At 44.7% G+C, this 13,631-nt stretch overlaps 1 protein-coding gene across 2 annotated transcripts in view; it reads right to left on the minus strand.

Moving 5' to 3' along the window:
• MCCC2 (methylcrotonyl-CoA carboxylase subunit 2) overlaps positions 1-13,631 on the minus strand; it is a 73,077-nt gene that overhangs the window by 41,608 nt on the left and 17,838 nt on the right. For both annotated transcript variants that reach the window (XM_002721104.5, XM_051833261.2), the window contains exons 3-6: positions 9,546-9,630; positions 8,810-8,911; positions 4,351-4,478; positions 2,804-2,916 (exon numbers count right to left, since the gene is read on the minus strand). In XM_002721104.5, coding sequence (XP_002721150.1) covers positions 2,804-2,916; positions 4,351-4,478; positions 8,810-8,911; positions 9,546-9,630 — 428 coding nt within the window. The remainder of the gene's footprint in view (positions 1-2,803; positions 2,917-4,350; positions 4,479-8,809; positions 8,912-9,545; positions 9,631-13,631) is intronic.

The raw sequence follows: 13,631 nt of genomic DNA on the forward strand, positions 1-13,631 counted from the left end.
GCCCTGCACCCCATGGGAGACCAGGAAAAGCACCTGGATCCTGGCTCCTGCCATCGGATCAGCGCGGTGCGCCGGCTGCAGCAGCGGCCATTGGAGGGTGAACCAACGGCAAAAGGAAGACCTTTCTCTCTCTGTCTCTCTCTCACACTGTCCACTCTGCCTGTCAAAAAAAAAAAAAAAAAAATCCAATAACAAGCATCCTTATAAGAAAGAACAGTCACCCATCCAAAGAGGAAAAGGCCTGGGAAGAGAGAGGCAGAGATTGCCACCCACATTTCAAACTTCTGCCCTCCAGAACTTCAGGGAATGAATCTTGGTTAAGCCCCTGGTTCATGGTTAAGTTCATGGTCATTTGTTTCAGCAGCTCTAGGGACCTAACACAAAGCAAGACAGATATGCTGTAATACCAGATTAAAAGTGCTGATTTCCCCTATGATACACAAGATGGTAATAACAACTGCATTCAGGACAGTGAGAGGGAGAGAGGTGCAGCGTCAACAAAGCTCAAGTTTCTCATTTAGATAAACAAAGCATAGAGGTGAGCAAGGTCACTGCCAACACTACAATTTACAATAAATACAACCTACTCCCCTGATAGAACGTCAAAAGATTTAACTAGAACATCAATAAAAATATGGACTTAAGAAATCCAACAAGGAAATGGAAACAAAGGAAGAGCATAAGTATTACAAAGTAGTTCAACCATGAAAAAAGGTAGGAGGATAAAAAATAAATATCCATTCACTTAATCCCCAGTCTTCATAAATAAATAAATTTGGCCAAATTTATCTCACATCTTTTTTCTTAAAGGAATAAAATATTTCAAATATAACTGGGGCCAGTGTTGTGGCACAGAAAGTTAAGCTGCTGCCTGCAGCACCAGCATCCCATGTGGGCACCGGTTCAAGTCCTAGCTGCTCCACTTCCAATCCAGCTCCCTATTAATGGCCCAGGAAAGCAGCAGAAGATGCCCCAAGTGCTTGGTCCCTTGCACCCATGTGGGAGATCCAGAGGAAGTTTCTGGCTCCTGGGCCAACCTGGGCCAGCCCCAGCTTTTGTGGCCATCTGGGGAATGAACCAGCAGATGGAAGATCTCTCTCTCTCTCTGTGACTCTATCTTTCAAATAAATAAATCTTTTATATATAATTACATGTATAAATGTATAAATGTGTGTGTATATATACACATATACATATATATATGTATGTGTATATATATATATATATAAATTGAAGCCCTACAAACCTACAGACCTCCTATCTGACCACCTGATCCCTTTCTCCTTGATCCTACCTTACAGGAAGCCATTGTTTAAAGTTGAATGGATTGTTCTCATGTGCCTGTTTACACTTATATAGTATACAGTACAATATGATATAATTAACCTTTACAGACATGGCAACTGTGCTTCTATTCAACATATTTTCACACTTACTTATGTTGATAGATGCTGCAATCTGAGTACATTCAACAACTAAAATTATTAATCTCACATTAATCAACATTTAGGTTACTCTTTAACTTTTCTTTTTTTTAAGATTTTATTTAGGCCGGTGCCACAGCTCAATAGACTAATCCTCCGCCTAGCGGCGCCGGCACACCGGGTTCTAGTCCCAGTCGGGGCGCCGGATTCTGTCCCAGTTGCCCCTCTTCCAGGCCAGCTCTCTGCTCTGCCAGGGAGTGCAGTTGAGGATGGCCCAAGTAGTTGGGCCCTGCACCCCATAGGAGACCAGGAGAAGTACCTGGCTCCTGCCTTCGGATCAGCACGGTGCGCCGGCCGCAGCGCGCCGGCCACGGCAGCCATTGGAGGGTGAACCAACGGCAAAGGAAGACCTTTCTCTCTGTCTCTCTCTCACTGTCCACTCTGCCTGTCAAAAAAAAAAAAAATTTTTTTTATTTATTTATTTTCTTGAGAGGCAGAGTTACAGAAAGAGGGAGAGACAGAGAGAGAGAGGAGAGAGAGGGGAGAGAGGAGAGAGATCTTCTATCCAATGGTTCACTCTCCAAATGGCCTCAACGGCCAGAACTGGGCTGATCTAAAGCCAAGAGTCAGGAGCCTCTAACTGGTCTCCCACAAGGGTACAGGGTCCCAAATGCTTGGGCCATCATCCACTGCTTTCCCAGGCCATAGCAGAGAGCTGAATCAGAAGAGGAGCAGCTGGACTTGAACCAGCTCCCATATGGGATGCTGGCACTGCAAACGGAAGACAGAACAACACAGAAAAAGGGGGGAAGGGGGTGGAATTGATCTTCCATCTGCTAGTTCACTTCCCAAATGGCTGCAATAGCCCAGGTAGGGCTAGGCTAGTCAGGAGTTCCATCCTGGTCTCCTACGTGGCTGACAGGGGCCCAAATACTTAGGCCATCTACTACTGCCTTCCCAGGCACATTATTAAGGAGCTGGACTGGAAGCAGAGTAGCTGGGACTCGAACCAGCACTCTGATATGACACTGGTGTCATAAGCGGTGGCTTAACCTGCTGCACCACAATGCCAACCCCCAGTGACCTTTTATTGTCTAGATTTTTTCATGCATCCACTAGAACTTCCCCACAGAACAGACCTAGAAAAGGAACTACGAAGTGCCCTTTCTTTTCAAAACCTGTTTTCCTAGGTAAATAACCTTTACTACAGTGTAGGGGCAGACCTATTGATCATCAGAAGGTTCTAACTGGAGACCATCTTGAGATACTTTCTGTGGGAAAAGCCTAAATTCTAGTTTATCTTTAAATCATCCCTGAGTATATGATTGGCAGAGACATTTGGAATAAAAAAGCAATACAGCTCACCAGTGAGATATTACCTGTGTAATATTTTTAGACGACATAATTGCCTGATTATAGAATATGCGGCCGAAGTGATCTCGGTCTGGAAACGTATCTGCTTGTCGAGGTAAGTTTGCCCCTCCTGAATCGACTGAAGGAAAATGGGAGAAGTCAGCACATCTCTGTGAACAAAACACACTCTCCCAGGGGACCTGCCTCAAGGACAGTAGTGGTTCCTGATCACAGCCACGTTCTAGACACACTCTGGAGTCTCTTTCTCCAACCCCCTGCACAGCCCGAAGGACTCACTGTTGGTCCCAAACCCACCTGGCTTCCCTACGTCTGTGCAAAATGCTAGCTGAGATGTCTGGGACATTCTCTCATTTGAAGACCAGCTAAGGTCCTCAGATAATCCAGGAATATAAATTCTTAACCAACTGAACTGAAAATTTTTCTTTTCCTCTTCCACGCCAATACAAAAGCCATCCACGGAATTCATGGGGACGATTCATCACTTAAGGCCTTCTGATACTGCGCTGATCGCAGACTGAAACAGTGGATTAGGGTACTGTGTTCAAACACAGCTTGTTACTGCACAGCTGTGTGGTTACAGGTGTCTCCTTGCCATGCTTTGCCTCAGTCTCTCCCCTGTGAAATGAAGATAACAATAGGAGCTACCCCACAGAGCTGCTAGGAGGAGTGAAATACCATATATAAAGCACTTCATTCAGAGGCACACACTCTGAGTGCACACAGGAGATGTTAAAATTTGGCTAGTCCTACATTTACTACTACTGCCTATGACCACTGCGTCTTTAATAGTTATTTAACCCCATCTCCTGTCTCAAAGTCATCATGAGCTCACTGAAGACAGAGACAACATCATGCCTTTCACTCATCCCCTCCAGCATCTGGCCCAGGACCACAAGCAGCTGGGCTTCATTTGCTATTTTCTGTACATGCGAAAAACAGTTCACATTGTGAGTAAACCAGGTATTCACTTTCCAGGATTAAAAAATCTCTACATCAGTATCTGTGTTCGAGTACCAGCATAAATGAACAATGTATGTTGGAATCTCATCAAACTAAGTCAATATCTAGGAGGTGCCAATTTTTCTAAACTGCTTTGCTTTTAGGTTCTTTCTGGAATATCCCCTGATTTTAAAGCAATTCACTAGAAATTAAATTTACTTAAAATAACATTTGCTCAAATTATATAATATAGCATTTAACACAGTGCCAGGCACTCAAAGAGATCCATAAAAATTAGCTATTTTTTTCATAGTTTGGACCCATTATGGGTAACAGAACAACAAAATATATAGAAGAAAAAATCCACAGTGTGGAGAGAAAAAAAAAAAAAACGGCACACACCAAGATATTCCTAGGGGATATTCCTGGAAGTTCATTTCCCCTGGAGTTTTCAGGAAAGAACATGTGTTTCCTTTATAATTGTGGAAGAAATCAATCAATAGCTTTTTTTTTTTTTTTTTTTAAACAACTGGTAGCGTCAGGGTCTAGCCTTCTAAACAGGCTTGCACTTTCCCAGCCGGCCACAGCTTACTGTGCGGTGCCTGTCACTTGCCCAGGTAGATGCAGGGGAGCCTGTTCTGCAGCGCAATCTCCTGGGCCCGCAGGTGTTTCTTCACGGTCACCGGGTAGTAGGTGCCTCCTTTAACAGTGGCGTCATTGGCAACGATCATGCACTCTACTCTGAAAGGCAGAAATTTCATCGGAAAGAGAATGTGAGTGATTTCTTCAAAATTAAAGGCCCATGGTAGCGAATGACAAGACGCTCAGTGTAAGCCTCAACACCTTGTGCATTTCACCAGTGACACCCATTAGCTGCCGGTCTGAGGATACAAAACAAGCCTGACAATGGTCATGGCTGACACAGTCATTCATATAAAACCGAATGATTACTTTATTGAGGGTACAAACTCACACTTGAAAAACTACAAACGTAAGCTCATTTCATGATGGTTCCTTGAATGAAAGGACCCTAACAATGTTAATACCCAAAACCTTAAAAACTCAAGTCTTGGGGGTGAGGAATTCCTTTACAATAAACCTTCAGAAAGCCGGCTCCGTGGCTCAATAGGCTAATCCTCCACCTTGCGGCGCCGGCACACCGGGTTCTAGTCCCGGTTGGGGCGCCGGATTCTGTCCCGGTTGCCCCTCTTCCAGGCCAGCTCTCTGCTATGGCCAGGGAGTGCAGTGGAGGATGGCCCAGGTGCTTGGGCCCTGCACCCCATGGGAGACCAGGAAAAGCACCTGGCTCCTGGCTCCTGCCATCGGATCAGCGCGGTGCGCCGGCTGCAGCGGCGGCCATTGGAGGGTGAACCAACGGCAAAGGAAGACCTTTCTCTCTCTGTCTCTCTCTCTCACTGTCCACTCTGCCTGTCAAAAAAATAAATAAATAAAAAAAAAACCTTCAGAGTTCTCTTTAAGCAAGGAAATTTGCAAAAAAAAAAAAAAAAAAAAAAAATTAACACTGACCCATCAGGAGTTCCAGCATTTATTTACTATATTTTTCAGAAGATCTTCAGTATTACGGGTCTATGCTCTTCCATAAAACTAAAATTCGTCTAAAATACAACATTAAATTAGCTTGAAGTCACAGCGGATGCAAACCGTAAAACAGCACACTGAAGACATATCGCAGATACAATGAGCCCTCAATAGTGCTCCTTCTCACCAAGACCAGTGTGCTGGGTACGAGGACCCACGGGTAACAAAGAGCAGAGCAGGGGACAAAGACAGCCAGGGAGGGAAACGGTGCAGCCTCACCAGGAAGCCCTAAAACCAGCAGCTCCTCACTGGAAATCTGGGACACATCTGAATTCTTCACAAAATTCAATTTTCTTTACACTGACGATGCTTTCATTATCTCATTTTATAACCTCCAGAATTCTGAAAGGTAACGCCCTGAATCCTTGTTGAAAATAAAGTGGATAAAAGCAGCTGGGCTCCCAGGCGAGGGCAATGTGCTTCTCCTATTTATGCGTCATAACCCTTGTGGCAAATGTCCACTCCGAAATTTTGTCCTTCTTATTCACCATTGTGCCCCTAAACTAGAACCAGGAACGTGGAAAGCAACAAAAAATGTTTGCTGAAGAGCAGGCCTTTGGCCTCGCTGTTAAAACCTGCTCAGGACGTCCACGTCAAAATACTGCAGGGTTGGAGTGCATCCCAGCTCTGCCCCAGATTGCAGCTTACTGCTGCTATGCACCCTGGGAGGCAGCAGCATCTGACACCCACGTGGGAGACTGGATGGAGCTCCCAGCCCCTGGCTCCAGCCAGGCCCAGCCCTAGCTGTTGCAGGCATTTGGATATGAGCCAGCGTATAGGAGATCTCTGTATCTCTTTCTCTATCTCTCTGTCTTTAAAATAAATGAGTAATCTTAAAAATAAAAAGGATTTGGGGCTGTTGCCTGTGACACTGGCATCCTATATGGCCACTGGTTCATGTCACAGCTTCTCTGCTTCCAACCTAGCTCCTGCTAATGCACCTGGGAAAGGAACAGAAAATGGACAAAGTGCTTGGGCTCCACACCCACGTGGGAGACCCAGAAGAGACTCCCAGCTCCTGACTTCAGTCTGGCCCAACCCCAGTCGTTACAGTCATTTGGAGAGTGAACCACCAGATGGAAGACCCCTCTCTGTCTCTCCCTCTCTCTTTCTGCAGCTCTGCCTTTCAAAACAAACAAAAAGTATTTATCATGGAGCCTGTTTCAAGGTAAAAAAAAAAAAAAAAATACATATTCTATTGTCTACCCTCTCAATTCCTGGCACAGAGATCCTAAACTTTTGTCATTTCTGAGTGATGGGATGACAGGAGTATCTTTTGTTATTCATAACAAGCCCCTTCCAATCACTTCAAAATTTATAATATTTTTAGTACACTTATACTTTGACTGCTATCCCTCACATAGGGTTAGGCGTGGAAAATACTGTATGAAATAACATTCAAATTATGTATGTAAGGTGCATACGAAACATTTTAAATTCAGACTTGGGTCGTCTCCCAAATAGCTTTTTTAAAATGTTTTCAAATAATAGTTCCTTTTTTTAAGATTTATTTATTTATTTGAAAGGCAGAGTTATAGAGAAGCAGAGGCAGAGGTCTTCCATCTGCTGATTCACTCCCAAATGGCCACAATGGCCAGAGCTGGGCCAATCCAAAGCTGGGAGCCAAAAGCTTCTTCCGGGTCTCCCACAAGGGTACGGGGGTCAAAGGACTTGAGACATCCTCCACTGCTTTCCCAGGCCATGGCAGAGAGCTAGATGGAAAATGGAGCAGCTGGGTCTCAAACTGGCACCCATATGGGATGCTAGCACTGCAGTGGCCTCAATAGCTCTTAAAAAAAAAAATAGATTTTATTTAGTTGAAAGGCAAAGTTACAGAGAAAGAGAGGGAGAAAGGCAGAGAGAGATCAATCTTCTATCTACTGGCTTACTCCCAAATGGCACAGTGGCAAGGCTGGGCCACAGGGAAGCCAGGAGCCCAGAACACCATCCAGGTCTCCTAGGTGGGTAGCAGGGGCCCCATCACTCAGGCCATCTTCTGTTGCTTTCCCAGGCACATTAAGAGGAAGCTGAATCAGAATTGGAGCAACCAGGGCTTGAACCAGTGCTTTATAAGGGATTGTAGACCAGCATTGCAGACGGTGGCTTAACCTGCTTTGCCACAATGCTGGCCCCCAAAATATCTTAACATGTAGGAGAAAATATTCCAAAATCTGAGCTCTGAAGCATTTCTATTCTTAAGAATTTCGGATAAGCAGTAACCAACCTGGAATAAAGTATTAGTAACAGTCAGGCCCTGCACAATGGTGTTTCGGTCACACTACATTTCCAACAGTGGTCTCCAGAAGATCGCATCGCTTCGTTGACATCAGAGCCATCTTAGTCCATGCGGTGCACTCTAAGATGTCTACACCATGATACAATCACCTACTGATACATTTCTCAGAGTACGCCCCTGGCATAAGTGACATGTGACTGTATACACATGTGGGAAGAGGAAGGTCATGCTCCGACCTGCTGACCGCCATTATCAGTGAATGGATAACACGGAGAAATTATCCCACTCAATCACGCATTTCCTTGACAAGTGATTCAGCTTCACTCTGAATTAAGTGCACCATGTTCAGAACAGTGTACTTGTCCCCTAAGACTCTGAGAAAAAAACTTTCCACCCTGAGTGAACATGAAGCCAAGAGCCAAGGAAGGAGCTAAATGAAGAAGAAGCAATGGCGGCACCGGGTCATGGGGAGAAGGGGGAAGAATACACACCACAAGCCAACACCTGATTCCGTGGCAGGTGGGCCAGGCTCTGTCAGACTGAGACAAATCCGAGCTCCACCATCTCGACCTCGGCCAGCTATGTACCTCCAAGCCTTTGCCCCTCCTGCAGAACGGCGACAACTACAACAGTGCTCCCTCGCACACAGCTCTGGCGAGAACTCATACAGGCTATCAGTGGTAGGTGCTCACTGCAGTGGCTGGGACAGTAACCATGGGCTGAGTGTGAGACCACACATAAACACAAACAAACAAATTTTACATCGAGCAATCTATGTTTGCTAAGTCTACACTGGTTCTCCAATTTTTGCATTCGAGAAGCCAGAGGGCTAGTTAAAACAGATTACAGAGCTCTACCCTGGCGTTTCCCACTTAGAACTTCTGGGGAAGAGCTGTCAAAGCCACCTGGGGACCACACTCGGAAAGAGCGGCTTTCAACCCAGATGTGCAAGAGGTCACCGTGGGGTCTCTGGAGACCACAAGCCAAGCCCACAACTGAAAGATTCTGATTAAGCAGGGAGGTCTGAGTTGGATCTCAGGGGCCTTCGTTGGGGTTTCTTCCCCTTTGATTTTTGTCTCCAACACTCTATGGAAGCTTCTAATTCAGGTCTGGATAGGAGGCCTCAGTCATAAATAATATAAAGAGCATAAAACTGGCATGCTGATATGTGTGGATTCCTATGCCCCGCCAAGTCTTCTTCCTGATGCACATTACTGAGCACAGGTGCAATACTCACCCTGATACCCTCCCAATGCCTGTGATGATGCCACCTGCAGGAACCTCCTCATCACCATACAACTGGTAACCTGCAAACTGGGACAATTCCAGAAATGGAGACCTAAAGAGAAAAAGGATGTTGTTTGAATGAAGTCACTTAAGAAACAAAAAAATAAAAAATAAAAACATCACTTGAGAAAGGAAAAGATTTTTCTTTAATGGGGCAATGTTTCAAATACATATGTTGCATATAAATCTATAAAAAGAGACCCAGTATTGCGGGATATCAGGTTAAGCACTGCTTGCAATGCTGGCGGCCCATATTGGAGTGGTAGTTCAAGTCCCAGCTACTCTGCTTGTGATCCAGCTTCCTGCTAACATGCCTGGGAAGGTAGCAGAAGATGGCCCAAGTACTTGGTCCCCTACCACCCACATGGAAGACCCTGACGGAGTTCCTGACCTTTGGATTTGGCCTGGAGCAGACCCAGCTGTTGCAGTTAATTTGGGAAGTGAATCAGTAGGTGGAGGAATCGATCTCCCCGCACCCCTCTCCATCACTCTGCCTTTTTAAATAAGTATTAAAAAATAAATAAATAAAAAGAAGAGGAGGAATAGGCCAGAACACAGCAGTCTCTCCAACATTTGCTGTTGCATCTTAAAAGAACCAGAATTCAAAACTGTGCATTTACAAAACTGGCTACTGAAGCAGCATGGAACAGAGAGCCCTGTGTATTAGCACTTGGATGTGCACCAACCCTGGGTCCAGAAGATTGTCGATTCTTTCTCTGGGTAACAGTTTTCCTCTTGCCGTATGCCGGGCTCGGGCTTTCTCATTACCTCCTACAATAAAAAAAGTCACTAGATTAGACTGATAGGAAATAAGGTCTCCACTGAACTTAATGCCAGAAAAACATACAATGCTTAAATTAAAATTTTAAGATGCTCCACATATTCCTGGATAAACAGCTAATTTTTCAGATCATTCATTTGACTTACAAGTTGCCAACAGCTGGAATAAAAAGCAAAATTTTTTATGGAAGACTGGATGAAGTTCTAGTATCTAGGCTTCAACCTGACCCAGCCCTGGTCATTGTAGCCATTTGGAAAGTAAACCAGTGGATGGAAGCTTGTTCTCTCTTTCTAGCTCGCTCGCTCTCTCTCTCTCTCTCTCTTCTCTCTTTTACTCTGCCTTTCAAGTAAATAAATCAATAAATAAATCTCTAAAAACTTAAAAATATTAATAAAATAAAGTAAGTAAAACTGGAGTTTGAAAAGCCAATCTATCCCTGATGCTAGAGTATATCATATGTGTTCTGGAATCACTGGTAATAAAGAAATTAAAAGTATTTCTCTGCAATTCATGTGTAGCAATTACTACCTCAATACCACACTTAGTGAATACCTACTCTATATACTTACAATTAACATTGTACTACACGCTATGCAAAATCTGAAAATTCTATCTTCATTTGTAATAGGAAAACCACAATTTTAGATGTTTCTTCCATGATAAGCACAGTGAAACTCTCCTAAAAGTGCCAACAGTAACTGGTAACTTTTTAGGCCTGCCATTGGGAGAGCCGAACACTTGCTTATACAGCACTTGAAAAGTGACCCTTTTGGTCACTGTGGTGGTAAAGCGGGCTATATCACCACTTGAGACACCCACCTCCCCTATCAGAGGGCCTAGTTTGAATCCTGGCTGCTCTACTTCCGATCCAGCTTCCTGTTACAGCATGCTGAGCAGCAGTAGATGAACATTGAGTATTTGGGCCCCTGCTACACCTAAGGGAGATCCAGACTGAGTTCTGTGCTCCCAGCTTCAGTGTGGCCCAGCCTTAACTGTTGCAGGCATCTGGGGAGTGAGCCAGTCAGGGGTTCACCCCATCTGTTGTGCTGCCTTTCAAGTAGATGAAAAGCACATTAAAAAAAAAAAATACCCCTTTGTTCAATTTGTTCAATTATGGCTCAGAAATCACCTTCTCAAAGTGTTTCTCAACTTTTGAAGGAACTGAAGAGCCCACGGAGGTACCTGAGGTCAAAAGTTGCAAAACTTACCCAACCTTAAGGCTGGGGGCTGTTTCTTGGGAATTATCCAGAACCCACTCTGAACAGACTAAGGCTACAGAGCAGGAGCACAAGTATCCACCTGTACCTTGACATGTTTCTTTTCATTGTCATCCGTAATTTCATCAAGACAGCCTTCGTATAATGAAATGCTCAGCTATTTAACAAAGTCATTTCTTTGTTTATGTAAGTGAGAAAATAAGTTCATATCTATTTCAAATAGGCTTTCGAGTATAACCTCATTTTTAAAACCAGGACCATTTGGTGTATCTAGAGGAGTTCTGGGTTTTTTATTCTTTGTTTTTTGAAAAATGTCTTTATTTGAAAGGCAGAGTTATAAAGAGGGAGAGACAGAGAACTCTTCCATCTGCTGGTTCACTCCCCAAATGGCCACAACGGCCTGGGCTGGGCCAGGCCAAAGCCAGGAGCCAGGAGCTTCTTCCAGGTCCCCCACATCAGTGAAGAGGCCCAAGGACCAGGGCCATCTTCTGCTGCTTTCCCAGGCCCATTAGCAGAGAGCTTGATTGGAAGCAGGGCTCATATGGGATAATGCCAGCCCTTTAAGGGGAGTTTTTTTCCAAAAAGTACATGGTAACTCTTATGATTAAATCTGCCTTAAGGTTACCAAAAGAATTATATCACACATCTAGCATCTAATTTTCTTCAAAATGAAAATAATTCTGGAAGGAAAAGAGTTAGTGACAAGACAGTGATAATTAAGTCAAATGATTCTTCTCATCTCCCAATCAATGGCTGGGTCCCGACTCAGGTGCGTCTAGGGATAGGGGAGGGAAGGACGCAGGGGTTGCCAGAGACACGGCAAGTTTGGGAGAATAACAGACATGCTCATTATCTTGATTGTGATGATGGCTTCACAGACATATAAATGTGTATCAGAATGGAAACTGACATCGTGGTGCAGTGGGTTAAGCTACCATGTGGGACACCCAGATCCCCTAATGGAGTGCCAATGCAAGGCCTGCCTGCTCCCATCCCCACCCAGCTTCCTGCTAATCCACACACTGGGAGGGAGCAGGTTCTCAAGTACTTGGGTCCCCACCACTCAGATGGGAGATCCAGATGGGAGTTCCAGGTTCCTGGCTTTGGCCCAGTCCGGCCAGGCCCCAGCTGTTGTGGACATTTGGTAAATGAAAGCAGCAGGTAGAAGATCTCATTCCTTTCTGTCTCTGCCTCTTTCTCTTTCAAATAAATAAGTACATAAATCTTTTTTAAATGCAAAATTGCATAATTTGAATAATGCAGTTTTTTTCTATGCCAATTATATTTCACCAGAGCTGTTTAAAACAAATATTCAAAGAAAAATGAGCTACATGACTGGACAGAGGGCCAGACCCTCCATTCTTTGGAGAGTCAAGTGACACAGTGCCCAGTCGGGGCTGGCAGGGCAGGTGGCAGAGGGGGAGGGTGTGTGACAAAGAGGTGGGATGCTATACCAAAGAAAGTATTTAAGAGGACACCATTCTTTCTTAATTTTGCCCTGAGTTTGGCCTTCTAATCTGGAGCCACTTGTGAATTTCATTTTTTCCAGGAAGAAGCAGAGTGGGTTACCCTGATGCAGACTTGCAGAGCACAGGGTGAAGCGCTGCTGGCATCTGAATAGGAGTGAGAAGTGTGGCCCAGCACAACACAACCTCCCTAGTCTTCCAACACTGCTCTTCCCGTGCTCACAGACTCGGCGCCACAAGGGCCTCACGCTGTCCTTACACTCCTGTTGCCTGCTGCATCAGTTCCAAGACACACACTGTTTGCACAGCCCTGAACCCAGGAAGTATTTTACAACTCAAAGCACCTCCCATTCTGCCTGCCAGGGGGCAGTCAAGACACAGCTGACTGCCTCTGCAGCTGGGCTGCCCCCACTGCTGAAACCCCTTGTGTGGAGCCCGACTTCCTGCGAAAATGTCACCAAAAATCCTCATGAGCCTTTTCATCAGGTTATTGGAAGCCCCTAGCTTCAGCCACCAAAACCATTTAAGCTTTTTTACATGCTTCAAGTTACTGCCTAGCATGAACACAAAGCACTTAGGAATTCACCAAACACAGCCCTTCCATTAACTCGTGTGGATCAAAACACTTGGTTCCAGGTATTATGAGTAACACCACAGAGAAATCCTGCTTCCACCCACAGGAATGACTAAGTCATCCTCACACGGTCCTACACGTTCAGACAGGAACAAAAGGGGAGGTCAGAGGCGGGAGGCTCTGGGAGGAGCGTGGGGCAGCAAGGAGGGGAAGACACAGGGAGGGCGAGGGTCGCCCGGGCCGGTCACCTCGGTACTTCCCACCAGCTCTCTCCAACGAGAGAGAGCTGTTAACAACCTGAAACACCGCCCCCTTCCTCCTGGCTGAAAACTGTTTAGGAATTGCATGAACTGAAGAGTCAGGATAGCTCAGTTCAATGGCAGGACGGAAATGAACAGAGAGAAAGTGAATAATATTCCCTAACTTGACCAACACAGCCACGGCTAAGCCAACTGATGAGCATTCACAGAGCAAAACGACAGAAGAAAATAGCCAGAGCAAGGTGCACAAAATCCTCAGAAGAACACACAGACGCACACACACACACACATTTTGCTATTAAAGCTATTATGAGACTCCCTGAGGTAAATCAAAATGTAGAGGGGTTGTTAATGGGTAATTTATCTATTTTTCAAAAATTCTGTTAAGTAAATAATACTTTTAAATATATATTAAATATATAAGTATATTTCTTTTAAATATATATTTAAGTAAATATACAAGTATATGTTACT

This window comes from Oryctolagus cuniculus, chromosome 14 (genome assembly GCF_964237555.1).
Source record: "Oryctolagus cuniculus chromosome 14, mOryCun1.1, whole genome shotgun sequence".
NCBI lineage: Eukaryota > Metazoa > Chordata > Mammalia > Lagomorpha > Leporidae > Oryctolagus > Oryctolagus cuniculus.